The sequence below is a fragment of the Electrophorus electricus genome, chromosome 25 (assembly GCF_013358815.1).
Source record: "Electrophorus electricus isolate fEleEle1 chromosome 25, fEleEle1.pri, whole genome shotgun sequence".
NCBI classification, from domain to species: Eukaryota; Metazoa; Chordata; class Actinopteri; order Gymnotiformes; family Gymnotidae; genus Electrophorus; species Electrophorus electricus.
This window is the reverse complement of record NC_049559.1, coordinates 3,544,770-3,568,141: the sequence shown is the minus strand read 5'-3', so window position 1 is coordinate 3,568,141 and position 23,372 is coordinate 3,544,770. Positions and strand designations below refer to the sequence as shown.

Sequence of the window (23,372 nt, the reverse complement as noted above, 5' to 3'; positions counted from 1 at the left end):
GCCTTACCACACTGTATATCTGAGGCTTGCGTCGCTTAGCGAGATCAATGATGTTTACTCCATTATAGTAGAGATTCTCCACACAGCCATGAAAATTCCTTCGGAGAAACGTTCCAGGTTTTCCAGGGAGTGGGATCCCACCGAAGCTAAGCTTTGGGGAGCAGTTATTCACAGTTACGAAACATCTGAAGTGTCTACAGGGACAATTTATATTACAACAGAAAATAAACAACATTAAAACATACTCCAGGCTTCATTAGTACCGCCACAATCTGATGTCTGTTCAAATTATTATGAAGGGGTTCTGTTTGCAGGGCAAGACCTCAACTGAAGTAAGAATCATCTTTTTTTCCTTACTTTGCTTATTAGACAATATCTAGATTTTGTTACCATGTATGTGCCCTGAATTGTCCAATTTACAAGCCCAAGTCCCCAGAGTTTCCAATTCTTGGAATTAACATTGGTCTAACTTTTAAGAAAAAAAAGAACTCTACCTCATAGTCGACTTCCAGAGAGTCTCCATCACCTTTGGTCCTGAAGTGCTGTGTTTGTCTGTCCAAGGTGAAGTTGACCTGCTTGTTAAAGCGCTCAATGAGCACTGAATGCCAGTGCTGGTCATCCAGCAGACTGCCCAGTGTGACCACCGTACGGCCACTGCTGGACCTCACCCTGGTGTCATCTGAGAAAGGCACAGAGACAAACAGGAGGAAGGTACTGTAGGCGAGACCTTTGCTTTCATGACATAGTTAATAAGAGAAAAGTACAGAGGTAGCAGGCTTTGAAAAAGTACCAGGTCCAAATTTTTGAAAAGGACATTGAGAGTTACACATATTTATGTTTCCTTCTGTAGGATTGTATTTAAACAGTTGTGCTTTATTTTACACTATTACGATATTGTAATTTCTTGCAGTGTCCTTGAGTACCTTGAAATGCACTTATAAACAATCTTCTTCTTCTTCTTCTTCTTCTTTTACTGGTTGCTGTCCACCTTATAAGAATAATTCATCCCAACTGGCTAATGAGCCAGCAATAAACAAAATGAGCACTGCCAGTTTTCGTTCAGTGACTATGAGGCTGAACTCACCCAGGTTGAGGTGTAAGGCTAGCCTTCCCCGATGTAGCTCCAGTGTTATGTAGTCTCCTCGCTGGCCCTCCCCATGCAACAGCACGCCCTCTGCCTGACGACTCTTGAAACGCAGAGATATCACATCCTTCACGGTGCTCATGGACTTCTGGTTGAATCGGTAGAGCAGGGAGCTTCTGCCATCAAAGTCCGCCACAAATGATTCTTAGTGAAATGAAAAAGGTACATAGGAAATGTGAAGGTTCCAAATTTCAAATAATGTGCCCTGATCAAAAGCAGGTTAGAGCAGTGCTCAGGATGTTATGCTCTATCTTGGAGCATGTAGGGTTAAAATACGTTGGGATGAGAATTCTTATCACATTCTCTTTTTTTCTTATAAAAAGGATAACATTTATTAGAGGAAATTAATCAAGACACCTTTAGTAGTTTTAATAACTACAATTTAATTGATGTTTGACTGTGCATTGGGATCTAGTACTCTGTGAAATCTGTTTCTAAACATTCTAGATGTTGGAAGAATATCAATATATTATGCAATCCAAGTCTTAGCCCCTGTCAATGTTGGATATGCCCCAAATATCAACCAATTATATTCTGCTAAGGTGATGTCCAAAGTTTGCCTCTTTGTTGTATGGGCTATGGCTGTCTGAATAAATAATGCAGTCTCCATCATGCACCTGACTTCTCAATGAAGAGCAGAAGAGAAGAGAGCACAAGAGATTTTGCGGAACTGAATCCTGAAAGCCAAGTTTGAGCTGGCATATTTGGCAGGAGGCTGTTAAAATACTGGTCACATTATGGCCCATCAAAAACACGAGTGTTGCAGTACAACAGGCTTTTGGGAACTTCTGTCAGTGTGCTGTTTCGGAATGTCGCCTGCAATCCACATATACACAAAAGCACAGAAACAGAATCAAAAGGACATGAGAGAAGAGGGAAAAGAGGTGGTCATTATTTCTCATGCTTGTTTACAGTTATTTTGTGGAATTCTTGTGATCTGGATGATTTTTCTGCTCATTACTGATAATATCACTCATCAGAGGGGCGCAAAGAAAGATTGGGAGAAAGGGAGTGAAACAAGATAAAAAAGAGATAATCCTAACATAGTCTCTGCTTACTGCATTTTTATGAAAGAAATGTTGCAAAATTTTGTTCATAGTGAAACCTTACAGGCAAATGGTGCCTAGTTCTGAGGTGGATATCTATTTTGCTAACAAGCCACCATGTCATTTCAACCAAATGAGGAAGCCAGTTAGTTGAACAGAGTGTGGAGAATGCAATATAACAATGCTGATAGACAGTGACACTCAGCCAGTGTTAAGCCATGCTTCAGTTCAACTTGGGGTTACACGTCACGCTGGTTTTCTGATCCCAGACACGTTATTAATGGGAGATGCCAGACATGTGAATTCACACGCTTAGGTATTGTCTACACTTGCCACTGAACAGTGAAACCGTCAGATCACACCATCAAAAATATTCTTATGTATGTCTACTTACACTATATTTGATGAATACATAGATAGTCCAATGTGCCTGTGACTTCATTACTATGCGCAAATAATGGATTAAGTGCATCTCAGACCTGCTATCTTCATGATAGAAAGGAAACATTTGCTCATCTCTGGAGATCAGTCATAGCCATATAGGTTCTTTAGGTGGTCCATGTGCTGTGAAGCTACATTATTAAGGGGAGTTGATCCGGAGCAGTCCTCATGCAGCATTTATCAGTGAAGCATGCATTCATCCAAGTTTAATATGGGGGATCACGGCATGGAGCCGTGTGGAATAATGGAAACGCTCACTAAGGGATAATTATAAATGTCTTTTACAGTGCAGTAATTCGCCAACTGATCCATTTAGTGCTGCTTGGCTATGCATGCAGTGGTATCATTAGAGACACCTCTTTACTTATTTAGCACTAGCCTGACAGAGGCCGACCGCGGAACCTTCGCATGTTGATGTTTGCTGTCAGCCGATGGAATAGTGTAGGGTCAGCAAAATGCGCTGATCCTAAGTGATTAGAGGGAGAACAAATATGCTTCTCGGTGAATATTATGGTCTCTACATTACAACCTCACACTGTGGAACTAGACAATGGAAATCCCAAAGGAATAAGAAGAGTTCAGGGGAGAGTTTATCTCCTAAGCATATTTGTATTGGTTATATAAATTACTGCAAATATAGATGACTGATTTGATTTCGGTCTAGAGTCCTATATCATTATATAGAGTGCAGTTCAAATCATGAACTAGCACCAAATACCAACATTGCTGAAGTGTGCTGAATACACTACGTGTTCTCCTCAGACCATTCCCTCATCTACAAAATGCCTTTTGCTAAATAATGCTCTGTATGATGTGGTGTATATCTTGGTAGATATTGCTGCTCTGAAAATCAAAGTGTCTCTCAGGGATGCTAAGAGGGGACTTTTAAGGTAAAATCATTCTATTGCCTCTCATAATTACCCCAAAAAGACAATGAAATCTGTTACAAAGCACAAGACAAATGTCTTTACATTTTCAAGACTGAGTGCTTCCTTTTGATAAAGAGATTAAACACATGCAGGAAAAAATGTGTGATGACAAAGGCTGCCTGACTGACAGTTAGATGAATGCCAACAACATCTGCGATTGAACTGAAACTTTTGTCCATCTAGTCGGTCCTTGCCAATCTAAATGTACTCGGTCAGTGCTAATATATAGCCAGTTAATGGTATTCTCTCTATCCATTCACCACTGTTTACTTTACTCTCTTTACAATTTTGTTATTTTAGTACATTTTATTTGTATTTAAATGATTTTGTCAAATATTTTGTATCTAATTTTAAATTATGAATGAGCCTTAAGTGTACTTTTAGCTAGGATTTAGTGTATACCTGTAAGCTTAGAAAAGTAGTTGGCAGAAATGAGGGATACCAGAAATATAGAAAACTATTATGTTATAATCCTCAATTGATTTTGTACAAAAAAATAATAATAATAACAATATTAGACATGCTATGTGTGTGATCATAATTTGTTTAGATTTTTTGCTTGTGAGCTGAGTTTAACTTTTTTTTCCCCCAAAGATGCTGTATGCTTTTCATCCTTTCACCTTGCATTATACTGAAAGTACAGACACAGGCAGGGTTTGTCCAGTGAACTGGTAATTTCCAAAGATGGACCTGATCTTCTCAGAAGAATGCAAGCAAAAACAGAGCAATTCAAACAAATGTTCACATGTAATTAATAGCCTGATGTCTTGGAAGTTTCCTTTCAACTTCCTGTGGAGACAGCAACTGGTTTTGGAAACATTCGGATGCAAAGCAAAAGCAAACACTGCTGAAAAAATATAGTGGTATATGATATTGGCCTTTCGATCAGAGCAGGCGAGTTACTCACTATATGCACATCCGTAGACCTCCACCCTCAATCCCACCCTGCCGCTGGGGTTCCACCCAAGAGGGACGAATCGCAGGAAGCGAGTTCTGATAGAATGACTGAGCTTGTGGTGGACCACACTGTCTGAATTCATGTTTCCCACCAGTCTCTGTAAACAGAAGGAGAAGGAAAAGGACAATGCACAGATGATGAGGTGCACCCATTTATGAAAATTTGATAGCTGTAATTAAACACCATGGGCTATAATTAAATCAAGGTCAGTGTATGGCTCTATGTTCTGAAATACTGGAACCAAATCAGTATTTTGACTTTTTTAAAGCCTCGACAGTTTATATAAATGTCACCGTATTTTCATCTGTTAATCCTCCTAATGCCTCTGTAATTAGGGTTTGACTCACCCCACTGTTGAGATATGTGTGGAATACGAGAACAGATTAAGAGAAACCCACATGGTCCCTAATGAATCACCAAGGAACAGTGGGAACTGTGGGAAAATGTCAACATTTTTTGAGCATACTGCACTTGGCCTGATAAGAAACTGTGATAAATGACTCACACGTAATAACATGGGAGAACAATATCATGCAACACCCTCCCTCAGAAATCTGTTGAGCCACCTACAGTGTCCAGATATTGTTCTGTTGCTGGCAAGACTTTCTTTCGAACATCACTTGCAGTTGTACACCCACTGGATTATCTACATATAACACTATATATGAGGATCCAACGTAACAATATTCAAATGCAGTTACTGTTCTCTGTAACACTGAATTTAAGGGTATTCACAGGGACTTAAAATCTTAATTACACCATCATGGTTATATTCACGTTTTATGATTCAGATTCACTGTTCCTCAGATGTATTGTCTTTTTGTAGAGAAATATGACAAATATAGTGTTTGTTGGGTAGAGTTGGACCCTGAGCCAAAATGTACATATTTGAGTGGGCTGGTGTGTGTAGACAATGCATAGTTCACCTCAAATGCTTATTCTGATATCTAAACTCTATCATAATATCCATAGACATATAATACCAGACATAACATGCATGGTAATTACATCAGGTCATGGCGTAATCCCCTAATAAATGTAATTATGACACTTACTTATATAAGTATATAACAGTTATATCATTATATACATTGTAACGCGAGGTGGCCCGAGTGCTGCAGGGCGAGGGGCAGGACGCACAGCCTCCAATGTCTGGGACGTACATTTATTAACTGAAAATGCACGCACCTGACGTAAAATTGTTCCTGAATAGAACATTAGACCCCCCCCCCCCCCTTTTTTTTTTTTTTTTTTTTTTTTTTTTTTTTCTACTTTATATTGATTTTTATTAGCCGTTGCAGTGCCATTGTCTTGGAGTGACAGCAATTCACACCTATGTGTGAAAGGGGAAGGGGGCGGAGGGTGACTAGCATTTAGTTCCAGGTGTTTTCAAGAGTTTCCAGGGCAAGCTGCTTGATTGGCAGCAGTTTCATCAAATAGTGGAGGCTTAGATGACTACATTACATCCACAATGACCAACACTGCACACCTTGACATGGGTTTAAATACATATAGACAAACAAGGTTCAGGTGTGCAGGTGTGGCCATAAACAGATCCTCCCACTATACATGGTTGGCCAAACCAGGTGATTCGCAGGAGGTGAGCGTTCCATGACATGCATGTTATATGTAATATACATATTAAATCAGTTATATCTGACATAATTTATAATATAACTAAACAACCTATTTAATGGGAGTCTTATATGTAATGAGTTATAATTAGCTCAACCTTAACTCATGTATGTAAGGTAGAAGAGCTCCGAATCTCAAATTACTCAATTATGAAGCTTCCAGGTCTTTTCAGAGCTGCATAAAAACACAGATCTGATGGTTTCATTTTTGATAGTTTCCTTTATGATGGTGAGCAGACTGTGTCCACCTGATTTGCTGTTGTTTAATGGAGCAATGGGACACATCATATGTCGGGCTTGCAGCTCACACATATGCATCTGTCCCATCTTTTAAAAAACAATCCTGGCACTGCCTTAACATTTTTTTGTGTTTAGCCATTGTGTATAGCACAGCTGGTTAAAAGGTAAGTGACAAGTAACATGGCACTGATTAATCACCATGTCTTTCTTTTCTCTGCCACTTTACCCAGTTTTGTTTGTTTGTTTATTAATTGTGCATAATGCTTCTGCATGTATCTGCATAAAAATGTGAACATTCCTTTTGGATATGCCCTAATGACTTTACACTAAATAGTGATACATGTAATAGCATGTTGTGCTTTGTTTCAATGAAAAATATTTTTGAGTGCAATATGTCAGCTACGTCTAAAAGCACTAAACACTGGTATTACTAAAACCACTTCCAATGTTTCTTTTGTTAAAATTTTCAAAAGATGCACTTCAGTTTTTGAGTCTGGGTTGATGGTGAAAAATAGTTGTTAAAAAAACACTGAACAATAACAACATATTATAGTCTCCACCACCAGACACTTCCCAAACTGTGCATCATTAGCACCGAAGAGGAGCTGTTACTTATGATAGGGCTACCATTTTAACCAAGGGCCATATTTCAAACAGAAAAACATGCAAAAAGACAGAGAGGCAGCCAGACATACAAACAAACATTTCCCTCTACAGTGAGCACAGAACAGTCCTCAGAGACAAAGAACAAAGGGCTAGTGCCCGATCTGTTACTCTCCTGTTTCTACAGCTTGAATCATTTTTTCTTTTGAAAAAGCAACAGAAGATTTACACACTCATTATGTGCTTCCAACTGTTCAAAAGGGATAGTTGGCCTGTTCTTCTTTAGAAACGGTATAGTCTCCCCCAGAAGCTGCTCAAAATGCGTATAACAGAACTCCAAAAAGGACTGTGGAAAAAGAAAATAATAATAATAACCAGATACTTTATTGCTGAAAGATCCATATATACTACTGAGTGTTTTAATTACTTTTCATACTGAATGTGTACTCAAATGTTGCAAACAAAACAAAATATATTCAAAATTAATCTAAAAAAAAAACCATATATTGTTTAGGCAAGTATATAACATCTTATGCATTCTAGAGACAAGTTGTAATAAACAGTGAGATGCAGAATCCTCCAGTTGATTCTTCCTTCACCCAAAGATCTGTTGATACCGCTTCCATTACATCATCACCCGTCCTCCGCTGAATTTCCATTCATGATGAAATTCTGAGTTTTCCCAGGCTACCTGCATCTTTCCAGCCACCTCGGAAAAAAAAGTAAATAACTAAACCTGGCAACAGTACATCCTCCCAATTACCCATCTGCGACAACTCACCCCTGCCCTGCCCCTACCAGAGGCACTGCCCACTTTCAGCAGCACCAGCAGGGAGGGCCTGACTTACACGCACTGCCTACATAAACTGCATCCCCTAAACGCTTCATTAGCGCTTATCCTCGCATCCTCCATCACAGTCTCCACTTCCTGCTTGTGCTCCACCACTGCCCTGCTCTGGCCCGATTGCGTGGTGACATGCTCCCCCAAGGCCTGTTTCATCAGCACAGTTCTGCTCAAGCTGACGTCGGGCTCCCTGGGCTCAGTGCCGTTTGACACGCCACTAAGTCTTCTATGACGCCGGAGGCCCAGGTGATGTGAGCGGGTCCCTCGAGAGTAGAGGGCATGGAAATAAAGACAGTTTGGCATAATTTCAGGGGAGAGATACAGGACAGCCGGTGTTGTCTGCTTCGCAGGCTGAGGTAGGATCAGTAGGTAACTGTCTAGGCTGGGAAAGGAACCAGAGGGCAACAAGCAGTGTAGATTAGGGAGAAGTCTCTGTAATAAAAATGTGCACACAACAATTGTCCTAAAGTGGACAAAAGACATGGAGACATGCTTTCGGCATGACTTTTTTCACAGAGGTGGCCTGGGGTGAACAATAGGAGAATTATTCCGTCCTGAGTCACACCGCTTTAATATGTTCCAGTGGGCTTTCCACTGGTTCTGTCCCTTTCCTCATGAATTGTTCTGTCTTCCTCCAGGGAGAAGAGCACTGGAGTGTGAGTTAGAAATAGAGAGCACACCTCAGAGACTCAGAGGCTGCTTTACAGGGGAGCTAAGACAGGAAACCTGTCCCCAGGGGCTAAACAGACAGTCTCCCTCCATCTCTTTCTCCTTTGCACCCGTTCTCTATCTATGCCTGTCCATCTTTCTTTCTCTTTAGTTTTTTATCTCCCTCACTTAATTTTTCCACTCACTTTATCTCTCTCCATCTTTTTCTTTTTCCCTCTTTCTATCCTCTTTTTTCTCTCTCTCTGTCTCTCTGTATCTTTCTCTCCTCATCCTGCCCACATTGTCCTCATCTCCATCTCTCTTCTTCTGCACCCTTGTCACCTCTGATGGTCATTGCCCTCCTACACTAAGAAACAGCAGAGTGCATGTTTTATTTACTGCTGCTCAGTGAACTAGAAAAAAAGTACAAAATATCCAGAAGGATCTGGAGCCCTGACAGGTGATGATTCCATCGCACAATGCTGAGTACAGGGTATGGCAAGTGAGGAGATTAGTAGCCTAGGGCTTTTTCATTAATCTACTGTATACATTGAGTATAAGTATAAACAAACAATTTTGAATCACAGGGATTTTTTTTTCTTTTTTCTTTTTTTTTTTTACATTAACGCCTCTGTGACAACAGCAAAAGCAAAGGCTCTTGAATTGCATCAAGGATAAGTACTTAATCATGCCCTGATTATGCATAATTATTAGCATGCTTTGAAATTGATTGTTGAATATGTGCATCAGCAAGTTAACAGCACAGAGGCTCATTTGGATGTCACTCAGAACAGGTATTGGCACGCGGTGCACATTTGGCCTCAACCTTCAGTCTCAGTGGCGAACTCTGATCCAGCTGAATGGATCCAAGCCTCATAATGGAGAAGAAAGAGAAATGCCGGGTCACTGGGCTATTATGCTGCCTATTGATTTCAGAGATGAAGGTGTAAGAGGAGCCTCTGGCACCAGCTGCAGAATATTTGCAAACTCCAACCCACAGAATTTTAAACTTTGATGTGTTTGTGATGATGCTCTCTCAGTTCAAATCAGCACAAATATCCAGCAGACTCTCCGAGATTGATTCCAGCTTTGAGGTGCAAGCTTTGAAAGTTACCAGGTCCTGGAATTTATTAATGCACCATCGGAGAGTTAGTGTCACTATTCATTTGTGTAAAACAGACACTGGAATTTTTAGCCTTCATCACTATAGCACTGCACCATAGCAATGCTGACTCAGTGTTGACCTAACACCTATTGTACTTATAGCAAGTCCAGTTTATTTTAACACTGGGGTTTACAGCTAATATTAGCCAAAGGTCACACAGAGTGACTCTAAAATGTCCTTAAAATGTCACCAAATGACTTGTGTAACATGTTCTTATCCACACAAAGCAGACTGTCACAATACATTCATAAATCTATCAATCCCTTACATAAGGTGCACAGAGAGTGTAAATTGCTAAAGTGAGAATTTTGGCACAAATGAAAACAAGGGATACATGCCATGTGCATTGGCTACCTGTGTTTTTAAGAATTGAGTTTTTGATACTCTTGGTGACCTTTAAATGATAACTGTATGGTCTCACCTCACTGTATCTCAGTGAGTTGATTATTAAGTATGTTCCCACAAGATGTACTTTCAGATGTACCAACAGTAACATTCTGGTTCTACCTGCTAACCGACTAAAGAGAGATGAGGCCAGCTGTTTCTACTGTAGCTCTGGAAAAACCCTCTGACTCCAGGGTTCTTAACAATTTTCATTATGTTATTTTTGTTCTCTAAATTGGGCATTGCTTTATATTTATCTTCTGTTTTATTAATTAGTTCTAGTTCATTATATTCCTAATGCATCCTTCTGTAAAAGACATCACAAATATTGTTTTTAAAGTGATATACAAATAAATCTTATTGTTATTAGCTTTATTTTTAATTTATTTCTACTAAAAATCCCAATGATGTTGAGGTTTGAAGCAGAGTGCACTTGTCAAAGTTCACCTGAAAGTCATAAAGCAGCCTGATAAATCCACTACTTTGGTCTTCCAGTACATAAGTGCACAATGAGTCATGAGCTGTGCTTTTCAGAAGCAGCACAGAAACAATGAGGACATTCAGACGAAATTGACAACTATGGGCCAAACACTTTTTACACTGTTCACCTTGACCACTGACTATAAATTGTGACATTACTTTCTGATTTTGACCTGCTAAATAATTTGTAATTATTTTATAATCTAAATAATTTGTAGATACTCTTAGACTTGGTGGAACCTGAACGACTAACAGGCTCCTGCTTTGAGCAAAGGTACCTAATCAAAATGGCAGGCCTTTCATATTGATTACCTGGGGGCTAGTCTAGCATCTGTGTAATAGTAGAGTCTAGAGATAGAGGGAAGATGAGAGAGGTGGCAAGGAATGCTGTCTGGTTTAGAGGTCTGTAGTCAGTCGAAGATAATTGCTCCAGCAACACCAAATGAAGGTGAGAAGAATATCAGGAATTAGATGCCAGGATCGGATCAACCATGTTTAAAACAAATTCCACTTCTGCTTTCAAGTGGCAGAATCTTACAGGAACTTTAAGATTCAGAAGCACAGAATTTAATAGAGACATGGGTTTAAAAAAAACAAATGAGTGAAAACCTCTTTGACTCCTTCATTCACTTCAATCAGTGATACAAAGGGATTTTAATTGATTCGTTTATTGGTGTGCTTTGCTGCGAATGTAGGTTTTTTTTTTCATGTTTGTTAAGAACATGATGAACATGTTAGAATCTGCCAAGTACAATATTAAATGCATCTCCAAAATTCCTACGCTTCTCTGCTTACATGTAACAGCTCTTTTACACCATTCACCTCACTTACATTACAATAAAATAACTTCACAATAACTAAAAGTACTGCCCCTACTTGAGTCTGTTTACAAAGACCTTTAATAACCCACTCAAGAAAGAAAAGGCTCTCTGCATCTAGTCTGAAAAAAATGAAAATGTTCTTCAGCATCACTCCACATCTGGGAGTGTACACACACACACACACATACACTCTCCAAACATGGATGTGTATGCAGTGGTGTGGTTCAATCCTCCCCAGCAGCTTGGAGAAAGAGAGCGGTAAGTGTGCCGAGACTCTTGCACAAGCCTCTCTGCTCAGCAGTTTCCCCACGACAGCCCGTAGCCTGCCAGGTGACAGCCAAGCAGGACAAGAGGCGATGGAGGTGCCGAGTGAAATGTGTCGTTTTCAGCCGGCTGGCACTTATAGTCGGGGCTGGAGGGATGCCAACAGGAGTGCATCCATCTCAGCAGCTGTTTCTGCCTTTTAAATATAAGTCTATCACCATTCCACCCCCAACCCCGATCTCAGCTTTAACGGACCTTCCTCTGATTTTCACCGTATCTTCGCTGACTACTGGCTACACATCACTGCAGAGTTGCTTAGCTCTGTGGAATGTGAACGCTAACTGGCCAACTTGCTATTGATGACGTGTCACTTACATCTACAGAGGAGATAGGAACCCTGCCATTCCTCCTCCTGATGAGTGCACAGACAATTAACCTCTGGTGGACCTCGATCCATGGACAGCATATGGCACAACTTGAACTCAGGCGCCATCAGTAGGGCTCATCTCTGCCCAGTAGGAAAATAAATTTGAGGCACCCACAAGATCTACTTAACAGGGGTCTCATGATGTGGCAGAACTACACACACTGTAGTCTCTACACAGTTATATGTTAATCAACTTTTTCTTTGAGACAGTGATTGGCTATATCCGATGGGATATGCATTACATTTAACTTTTCTCTTTCAGTTTCTCTTCAATATATACAAACATATGAAGCAGCACTGAATGCTGGTGGTTGCAATTATCCCTCTCTTCAGGGAGCTCATTCACACCTTTTGGAAGATCTTCTCTGACACATAGAGGGAATACTAGCTCCACTGAATTTAGCAGAACTGTCACTACCAGACAAGTAATCCCAGCATCATTTAACCAGTAAAGAAATGCATGAATTACTGCAAAGCTGCACAGAGGAACCACAACCAGTGATTCTATTAAAACAACGTTTGACAAGTAAGGAGTTTGTAGCTGTGGAGGGGAAGACAGCTTGAGGAATAACGGCATATCAGCTGTGTGACGATTAAAAATAACAGCACGAAAATTAAGGAGAGATTATTTTTGTTTGATTACGCTGATGGTTATTTTAAACTTAAAAACATAAATAAAAACATAATATAATAGCATAAATAAAATAAATAAACTGACCAGAAAAGATACTCTCTATCAAATAAGCACAGTTCAAGGCTTATTGACAGCAATTTCTTTCTTTAAAAATAATTACTTGCTTTAATAATAATAAGAGTAATAATAAAGAATTGTAATTTGGATCAAGCCTATTAATATTTACTATTCATCCCACACCAAACTCTTCATCTGCAAATAACATAATGCATTAATGCTTAGTGAAAATATCATCGCAGTTACTACCTGACCCTGTTAAGCACCAAGATGAGACAGAAGTTAAGCCAAACAGAGAGAGCAGGATATGATACCTTAGTGAGTCCATTGTGAAGAAGAGCCTGTAGCTAGGGGAAGATGTATGGTTGTGGTATTCAGAATATGCTTGTTGCATTTCACCTGCATTAATCTCAAAATTCAACATGACGCTTTCAGCCTGTCTAAATGCCAGTCACATTTCTGTCCATCAGTGCATGGTTCTAATAAATAAATTAATTAATAGGCCTCCCTCGGGGAGACCAAGGAGAGATGTGTAGGTGCTGACTCTCAGTTTTGACTGAGGAGTCATATGGCTCACTTGACAGTATCACTCTGTCCCCTTCGCTGACCACAGACCTTTTTGGGATTTTCTCAAGTTGCTCTCTGAAAAAGCCTGTTTTCATTAAAGCTCTCCTTTGAAGTATGAGGAGAGAAAGGAAAATGAATTATGTTAGCTAAATAGACACCACTTTCTTAACAAAGAAATTTCACTGACAATAGAGAATGTGACATTCTTAAAGTCTGGTACGTGACATGGGATAGGTTTTGCCACACATTCCCAAGGTGTTTATCTCTGGCAAGGAACCTCACAATTCCACCGCAAAGTCTGGTCACTTCAAATGTGTTACGACATATATTTTTCCCATGCAACATTTCAAGCACAGATGTTGGCCAATTACAGCATATTTTACCGTTTCTGAAGATTTAAGTTACTTCTATGCCCAATTTGGTATTTCAAGAGGTGTCAGTAAAATGCAAGTTGTCTGTATAAAGAACAGGTGTGATCATGGAGACTAGATCCAATCAGCCTGCCACATTCCCAGAAGGCAAGTGTTTACACTCTGAACGGATGTAGTGACAGACTAGCCATACCCAGCAGTCTGTCATTTTAGTCTTTATTTTTCTGCAAGTGCATCTGCATTGTGCTGTATGATTTAAAAAGAAAAAGATACTGCTGGAACATGCTGCCTGTTCAGGCACCTACACAACCTGCAAATAACAGTGGAGAGGAGCGATGTTAGTTTTAAGAGCATTCAAACACTTCCTGTGCAGCTGGAAAGTTTTATGGCACACCAACTGACAACAATGAATGAATTAACTCTACAGAAACTTCATGCGGCATTTTACTTGGTTTATGAATAAATAATCTCTTATTTGACTGTAATATCTTTCTGCCATTAGGTAAGCTTCTAAATGTCATTATTCCTTTTATATAACAGAGGCATCACAGTTTGAATGTAATTGCCTAGAAGCAATATGAGACAATGAATCTCTCTGTAGACACTCTCCTCCATCATAATAAAACAGAAAATAAGTACGGCAGTGTGGCCGCAAGAAAGAAGTCTTTATCATTCATCATAAAATGAACACTAAGATTCCTTAAAGGTATCACAAATACACAAAGTAGGACCTCTGCCAATGGATTTTGCAAGGTCTCATGTACACTTGGTTTTAAAATGTGTCCTTCATCAGGGATCAGTCTGCAATGTGCATTGAAACTGCATTTAAAGAACATGTGCATTTAAAGAACATGTGTGAACACAGAAACTGGATCCAATCAGCCTGCCTCATCCCCAGAAGGCAATACTGCCTGTGTTTGACAGGCACTTCATTCTATTGGGAAAGGTAAATATTCCATGGTAGACATAACATACCACAGTAAACTCTCAAAGGGATGTACTGGCTAGTTAAACTCAAGAGAGGCACCTATGAGATAGACAAAGCACTGATTGGATTGTGAACATGATTGCTGTGATCAGACAGCATGCAGGTAGTAAAACACTGATATAACAGGCAAAGGGCAGTGTACTACAAGCTATCCAACCAACAGTGTATGGCAAAAACACCTTCAAAACCAACAATTCATGCTGCACAAAAACACCTTTAAAACTGACTATATGACATTTAAAATACCATTAAAACCAACTATATGACATTTAAAATATCATTAAAAGCAACAATGCATGACATAAAAAACACATTTAAAACCAGCACTGTATTATATATAAAGACCTTCAAAACCAACACTGTATGATATGAAACACCTTTAAAACCAACACTGTATAATATTAAAAGCTTTAATTGGTGTGTTTGCACTTTTGGCATAAAAGAAAACAAAACTAAGTATAGGTAGGTGAAAAAATCAATGCGAACAAAATTATATTTTATATAAAGAAAGTGTTTACCTCTAAATGTTTTAAATTCAAAAAGTATTTTCTAAATCTATATTTAGCATTCTTAGCATATTTATTATGATGTCACAATAGGCTCCCTAAATATGGAGTAAATGTATTTCTTTTTGGTTGATTAATTTTCAATAATCACACAGTTATAATAAACTGGATTACATAATAAAACCTGATTTAATTTTCCACTCCAGCACTGGGTATGTGTAATTGATTGGCTGAGTAAAGCTGAACGCTAAAAGAAGATCTTAAAAGGATGTTGTCACGAGGGCAATTACTTCTCTCTCAAGCAGCCTCCGAGGTTAATCACTATCAATACTGCAATCAAAAACCACCCAGTCATGAAGCCCATTGCACCACAAATTGCTGGTGGAAATGTCAATAGGAGGTAATAAAAACCTGAGACTCACCCCTACGATGTCCTCGTGCCTGTATTGCTTCCAGACACGGCCAGTGTCACTGTACAGGAGCATGTAGGCACTGACCCAATCGTGGCTGCCATAGCGGCCCTGAGTGGCCACTGCTGTCACCTCCATCCGCTCCCTGAGATCCAGCTGCAGCCAGGGGGACCTGTCCATCAACTGAGGGCTCCACCCTCCTCCTCCTGAAAGGCCAGTTTGGTGAAATAAGTGAAATCAGAGAATGAGTGAGAATGCTGAACCGATCTAGATAGTTCAGGACGTGGAGATGGACAGATGGATGGATGGATGGACAGACAGATAGACAGATGGATGGATGGATAGATGGATAGACAGACAGACAGACAGATAGATAGATAGATAGATAGATAGATAGATAGATAGATAGATAGATAGATAGATAGATAGATAGATAGATAGATAGATAGATAGATAGATAGATAGATAGATAGATAGATGACCATAATGAATGAGTTTGGTCTAAATTACCATAGAAAACAATGGATAAGTTGTTACACCCAAACATCTCTCTTTTAATTAGGGATAGGAATTCAAACTGGCCTTCAAACCAGATGTCTATGGTAAACCTAGACATCTTGACCTTAGTTAGCATGCACAGCGGTCTGCTTTGTGTTGGCACAAAGGAGGGGCCAGCACCCCCGGCCGCACGTGGCCCATAAAGATGTGCTTGAGGCCCCTGTTTTCTTGCTATTCTCTTCCATATGGAGTGGTGCGGAGGACCTTGCTCCAAGGGAAAGGTTCATTACTCAACCTTCGCTACCCGGAGGTTGACACTACATGGGGAGATGAGAGAGGAATATCAAACTGGAGATCTCTGGCTCATGGGAAGTAGCGTTTACACAGCTGCCGCCACCTGCCCCCTCTCCCCCAACCCCACCCACCCTCCCTCTCACCCCAACACCTCCACCCCTAGGGAAGGAAGCTGGTCTCTGCCTGCAACACATTCACCACACAGTGGAAGTTTGTCACAGCCGAAAATAGAGGACCAAGGGAAGAAGAAAGATGTTCTTTTTAGCTCTTACAAATGTGCTATTGACTGTGGGCGGTTGGGAACAGGGGTGGGGGGGTTGTTCTTGTTTTATTTTAATTGCTTCAAAGCAGAGGAAGGTGTGTTTTCTTACATTGTTTGCCAGTTAAAAAGACAACATTTGCATTTTATGACCTTGTTTATTGAAATCTACTAGACAAAAAAAAAATAGATTTAGGTACATCTTCAGTAGGCTATATATTTTGTTAGAATACTTTAGTCTAGCCATTAAGTGTAGCTACATTAACTCTTACTGTGGGTCATCTTTAGCTGCACTGGAAGAACACTTTGTTCTAGATTAAATAGGACATACATTTTTGTGGTAGGGGTAGACAGATTAGTAAGTGATGTTTATGTTTTCATTGGGATTTTTAATAACTCCATCGGTTTAAGATATTGCAAAAGTCTTGTTATACATTTTCCCTGATTTAGCTAAGGTTTATGAGGTTCCAACAATGGTAGCTGAGACAAAAGTGATGTAGCTACAAACAGAGTATCTTGTCACTAATTTACCAGTGTCAGTTTATCAAGACTTGTATTTAAGGAAAATGCAGACACCGTACAAGGGAAAATAGAAATATTACCATGTTCCTGCAGCCTAGAGTCTATTTACAACAGTGGAAATCACTATTGCTGTTATGGCCTTGTCCACAAACCAACAGACTGTAGGTAGTTTCTCCACTTAATTTTCAAGTTTCTGCCTGTCGCTTTCTTTATTTGGCACCTTGCTGTGGCTTTGAAAACAATGCATGGAATCCTGCATTCAAACGCACAAACCTTGGCCATTCGACTTGCTTTGCATGTTCAGCACTATAAATGACGCTTGCAAAGCCCAGCTGCTGGTGTACTGATCTCCTCCTGAGTTCCAAATGCCATGTGTCACACTCTGGTTGTTCTGTTGAATCGTCTGATGCTGTGTGACAGCTGTCAGGTGTTATGCTCGTGCATGCGAAAGTACACAGGACATAAAGATCTGACTCTATTTCTGCACCTTGGAGTTGTTGTTTTTTTTTAGTCATTATGCTCTCTCTACTACAGTCCTGTGCACCCTTTGATCACAGTCCTGTCGTTATTTTTTTCTAATGAGATTGTGTTAAAAGTCATGTCATAATGATTGCGGAACATACTGATGGGGTATGATAAGAAGGCTTTCCATAAGCCACTTAGCTTTCTCAGATTACCTTGTGCGAACATGTCATTCTGTACTAACTACTGTTAACATTTACATCCGTTAAACCTTTGACACCTGCTGTAATTAACACATTTGCTACTCATCACTTGTTTTCAGCTGTCAGAGGAAATGCATCATGCTGCTGTTTCCTAGCTGACTAGAGAAAGCTTCATGAACTGTGCTTTTCAGAGTTCTGTCAAAACAAATGTTAACAGTACTAAGTTTATTTTCAGCTGTGAAATACTGCGCCCCCAAACTCGAGATTGCTTTTACAATTGCCCTTGACCAGAATCACACTAATATGTAAATGTAAAACTATGTAAAACTAATATGTAAAACTAATATGTAATAATAATGTAATGAGAATGGTAACAGTCACAACAGCACACTGACCATCTCTTCTGTTGAGCTTGGCGAAGTATGCAGCCCGACTCTCTGAAAAATGTGTAGAACTCTGGAAGGAGGTTAGAGGCAGGCCAGTTGATAGGGATCCCTCGCAGCTATCTGGGTAAAAGAAGAAACAAATGTTAGAGAAAATGCCTAAGCCTAAATGAAAGGAAGTTTATGAAGCTAACAGGAAAACCCTTTCAGGGAATAAAAATCAACTATTTTAATTTCATGGCACACTCTGTTGAGCTTTCAGCAACTTTGCATTAACTTAACACCATATGTCTATTCTATTTTTTTTTTTGTAATATAAAAACCAGAAAAATGCTGCAACTTCTTCAGTGGCTCTTAGGCATTTACATTTGTTTTGAAACAAGGCTCCAATTCATCTAAATGAGCTGTTATATTTCTGCTATCTCAGAAGGTACATGAATCTTTGAGCACTAATGAAACAACAAAGGACCCTCTAAATAAACAATAAAGGACCCTTTAAATGACCAACTACAAATTGAAGTCAAGCTGAAGGGCTTGAAGAAAAGGGCTTGTATTATATCTCCCTAATTGTTAGGGACAAAGTTATTTGTAGTTGAAAGAAGGAGGCATAGTTGGTGTCTCACCGTGGACCGAAGACAGACTTCACCTGCACACCACATCTTTTTACCTGTGACTGCTTTTAATGATAGAAAGCATGGTGATCCAGTAGTGGGTTGTTCATAGAAAAGCTGAGAGAGTCCTGGAAGGTAGAGCTTGAAAAACCATAGCGATTTGCTCGAAGTGTGAGCACACCACGTCTAGGGCATCTCTGTCAAGCTGGCAAGGCCAACTTGTCATGTCAGTCTCCCATAGTTTGCTCGTCACTCCTGATTTTGCCGTTCTTTCTCAGCTCAGTCTCCCACTCTTCTTGTGATCTCCTTCCCAGCTTCCCTTCTCCTCTGGCCTCATTAGAGCCCATCCTTGCTGTACTACTACTGAGATCTCTGCTCCTCACCTACATGGCAAGCCAAGCTGCCTTCCAGAAGGCTGAATTCACACTACTTTTTTGCCTAAGCCTTTTTTGGAACATCTGCTTCAATCAGCTACACTTCTGTTAGGTAATTACAGATCCTCTATTCTTACTATGTCTTTGGATCTTTAAGAAAAACCTTTTTTGAACATCTCCTTTTAGGACCAGCTATATCCCAGAGGCTTCAAGACCAGCCAAATTCCTGGAGGCAGACTTCTCAATTGAGGATCACTGATTTTCAGGGAGGACCAGCATCAAAGAGCATTTCTCATCTCATCCACACCACCTGTTCTAATATTCTCTCTCTGTTCACACCTGGTGCAGTGCATGTTGGCCAGACTATATGTTTTGATATTAAATTTTTATCCTTAAAATTCTGGTGTACTCAGTATAGATAGTCAGATAAATAGATAGATAATGAATCTATAAGTATATACATCAGAATAAGCAGTGATCTACCAGGCAGTCTTTTATTTAATTACATTATTTGATTTAAGGGTTAAAAAGGATTGTATTTGAGTGGGAATGGTCATACAAATGAACAAATCGCGTAGACAGGTCTTGGGTATTAAAGAGACATTTCTACTTGTTCACCAGCTCCTCAAACACTTCTTGTGTCAGGAAATGGCAGGTGATACAATAGTTCCAGGTGATGAATGACATATGCCTTAAAGGTGGTGCCAGGAGGCTATGCTGTTATGTTACTGGGAAGGTCGCTTACAGAGGTCACCCATTGTGGAATTATGGAACCATGTCTGGAAATGTAAGTACATTTTATATATTATGGTTATAATAAGAAAACATTTTTTTTAATCATTTGATATTAACTTCCTTTTATACAGTGGCCTTTACATCCTTTCATGATGAGTGGACTAATTTAAATAGTCTAAATTCTTACATGGATGAATAGAAATAGTCTAAAGTCTAATAGAGATACCTTAGATTCTTTTTTTTCACAAATAAGATAAGAATGTGCAAGAATTACAAGAATGCGTGGCCAAATCTATAGTCTCCTTAAGATTTTATCACAAGGATATAATTTTTAATAAAGTTATCAGTGAATGTGTACATATCAGAAATGTTACATATAGCAACAACAAGCTCACAGTGTCTCCTTTCACCTTTCCTGTATTTTCTTTATTGTTAAATGCCTCTCTCTTTCTCTCTCTCTCTCTCTCTCTCTCTCTCTCTCTCTCTCTCTGTCTCTCTTTCTCTCTCTCTTTTCTCTTTGTATGTCAAGGGTCTGTGCTTAAGGGTCAGTGTATATGTCAATATGAACTTAAAACAATTAAAATTACATTAGAAGATTGTTTTATCCTGTGTATGCCATACCAGCTCTTTTTCAAGGTTATTTCAAGGCTGTTTATACCACTCTAACATAAGAAAGCAAACTCATTACTTTTAGGAGAGTGATACCATATTTTCCCTTCAAATATTTGTCAATAAAAGTGTAACTGTTAAATGTTAATAAAAAATAAATTGAAACCCAATATCCCAATATTGTTATTGTGTTTGTCACTCTTCCCATTATGCACAAATGAAATTGATTATTTTATTTGTTTGTTTACTAAACCTTCATCGTTGACAGTCTGATTCAGACTATTATTAAGAAGTGCATTAAAAGGTAGGGCTTGGGGAAGAAAAATGCCCCAGACAGGAAACTGAGAGACAAAGTAATGAGAAACAGGTTTCTAGGTCAAGACAGGCTGCATAGAAGGTTATTGCTATGGAAACTATGGGAGATATGGCTCTGTCCACTGGTAAGAGGACAAATTAGAGTTAAAATCCAGTGGTGTTTGACTGTATTGTTAAATGTGGAATGCTAGGTCAAAATTTGAAAGATGTATGGTAGTAGTAGCTTAGAGTATGATTAGAGTCTACTCTATATATTTTTAGATGGCCGCATTTGTGATTTGAACCACTCAGTGGTGCATTTTTAATTAACAATGGCCTGTACTGTGCAAAGTCTTCACTACTGACTTTGCACACAAACACACACACATACACACACACACACACACACACAAACAAACAAACAACAACAACAACAACAGTCAGACATGTACACAGTGCAAGCACATGGTTCAGAATGAAAGAATGTAGATGCGTGAGGAGGTCCCAGCCCTGGGAGTATCATTGTCTTCCTCAGTATAATGCCTCACCACATGGAAAGCTCAGTGAAGATTTTCTTTGGCCCACTGTACTCTCACAGATGAGTTAATTCCCAAATAAATTCCAGTGTCCAAACAAGAGACCATCCCACTTCTCTTCTCAGGGGCCGTTTACTATGCCAGTGCATGGCAGAATCATTTAATGCTCAGAGAGACTCCCTGTCTCAGCTACAGGGAAAAGAGATACCTGCTAGGATAACCCTTTGTCAATATTTAAAGATGGGAACCTCTGGTCAAGCAGGTCCACTATTGATGTAAACTGCTAAATTAATTTCCAGTTAATTGTACTTTAATATATTTCCTCTGTGTAGTGTGAAACATTTGGAATGACTGAAGAAACTAAATTCAAACAAAATTAATAAATAAAAGAAAAAAATTAGACTAAAAGTCTTTGTGAACTGATAGTTGTGGATGGGCAAATGTCAGTATGGAGCATCTTTTATCTTCCATGTTATATTAAGTTACCTAAACATGTTTAGTCTTTATCAAACCGAATCCAATAATTTACTTCTTACATATTGCCACTGACAAATGCAAAGCACACTCAAACCACCCATGCCTGAAAATTTAGACATCATATATTTGGCTAGTTAGCAAACATACGATGTTTACCTTTACAGAAATTCAAAGACAAAGCTCCAGTTTCCCATGTAATTCCTCTATAAATGTCAATACTAGAAACCATGTGTCACACTGCTCATTCTATCACTTGTGAAAATATCAGAGATCTTTTCTAAGGAAGAAATGTCAGTTGTTTTGAACAGATTTTAAAAAATCTTGCACTAAACGAGATAATGTTGTTCTAGAAAAAGTTCAGTCTTCTGTGACTAAGAGATAAGCAATTAACTTACATCTTTGTCCATTGAGCTGGAGCTCCATGACCTACCATAGAAAAATAGTGATGGCCTTCAGCACTGACATTAACAAAGCTGAAAGGCAGTAAACTCACTGCAACAAAGGATTAATTACAGAAGCAGCTGCTCTCAATGTTCTTTGAACACTGTAAGCATTAAAAGCACCCACCGCTATTCATATGGGGAGTAAAAGACCCCAGCAGTGTGAAAAGGAACTTTCTGAACAAGCAAAACTGTCACTGAAGCTTTTAAGTGAGCACTTTGTGTTTTGCTGTTTTTGCTATTGTTAATGCACTCCATCTGAGCATCACAGAATCAGATTAAACCCAAAACTATCTGAGCAAATTACATAAGGGTGCACCTAAATATCCTAATCCCACATGCGATGTATGTACAGAGAAACATCTTCCAGAGCATTCCCCAAAAACGATGAGTGGTGCTGCAGACACATACTTGCCAGGGTCTGTGATTAATCTCTGGTTAGTTTAGGATTATGTCAGGCCTTCCACCTAGCAAATTAACAAGACAGATCCAAGTAAGTAAGCATTCCTCATTGTCCCTGGGAGAGTTGGGGTGAGTAGTGGTGAGTTGGGGTGAGCGCAGCTGGAATGTGGTGCTTCCCATCTTTATTGTTTCTCACCCTGTTAGCCAACTCATGGCTCAAAGGTCATGCTACTCTGGCCTGGAGCAAACATGGATGTGGCCATTATTGGAACTGTGATTAGAGAGGTGGATACACTCCAGCCATATGCGTCTCAAATCATGGAACCCCTGCACCACAGAGAATTGAGAGGCTAATGGAGAGTCAATGGAGAGGGTTGGAGAGTATGGTACATTTTCAAATATGGCTTTTTAAGTGTGTCAGCACTGTGATGAGAGGTAGTATGAGAGTTCATGCAACATGATTTGGTGGCAATTATTTTTTATGTTTTGTTTTTCTCCCCCTAGCAGATGTCTCTAATGGTGATATGAAGGGAAAGTGAGGAGGTGGTTTTATATGTCTAAGCAGATGATTACCTGCTTGTGTCCATTGCGGTGATAAAAACTAAAGCATTAAAGCAGACTCCTCAGAGAGTACATGTCAGCCTTTCATCAAACTCATACAGACTTTACCCTTTTGCATGCACTGCTGAACCATTTACCTACTTTTGTAAGA

General features: G+C 39.4%; 1 protein-coding gene across 1 annotated transcript in view; it reads right to left on the bottom strand.

Annotated features, from left to right (window-relative positions):
* cntnap5a (contactin associated protein family member 5a) overlaps positions 1–23,372 on the bottom strand; it is a 65,759-nt gene that overhangs the window by 30,377 nt on the left and 12,010 nt on the right. The window contains 6 exon segments of the mRNA XM_035522790.1: positions 8–151; positions 495–679; positions 1,085–1,288; positions 4,468–4,615; positions 15,574–15,767; positions 18,195–18,305. Of these exon segments, the coding sequence (XP_035378683.1) occupies positions 8–151; positions 495–679; positions 1,085–1,288; positions 4,468–4,615; positions 15,574–15,767; positions 18,195–18,305 (986 nt within the window).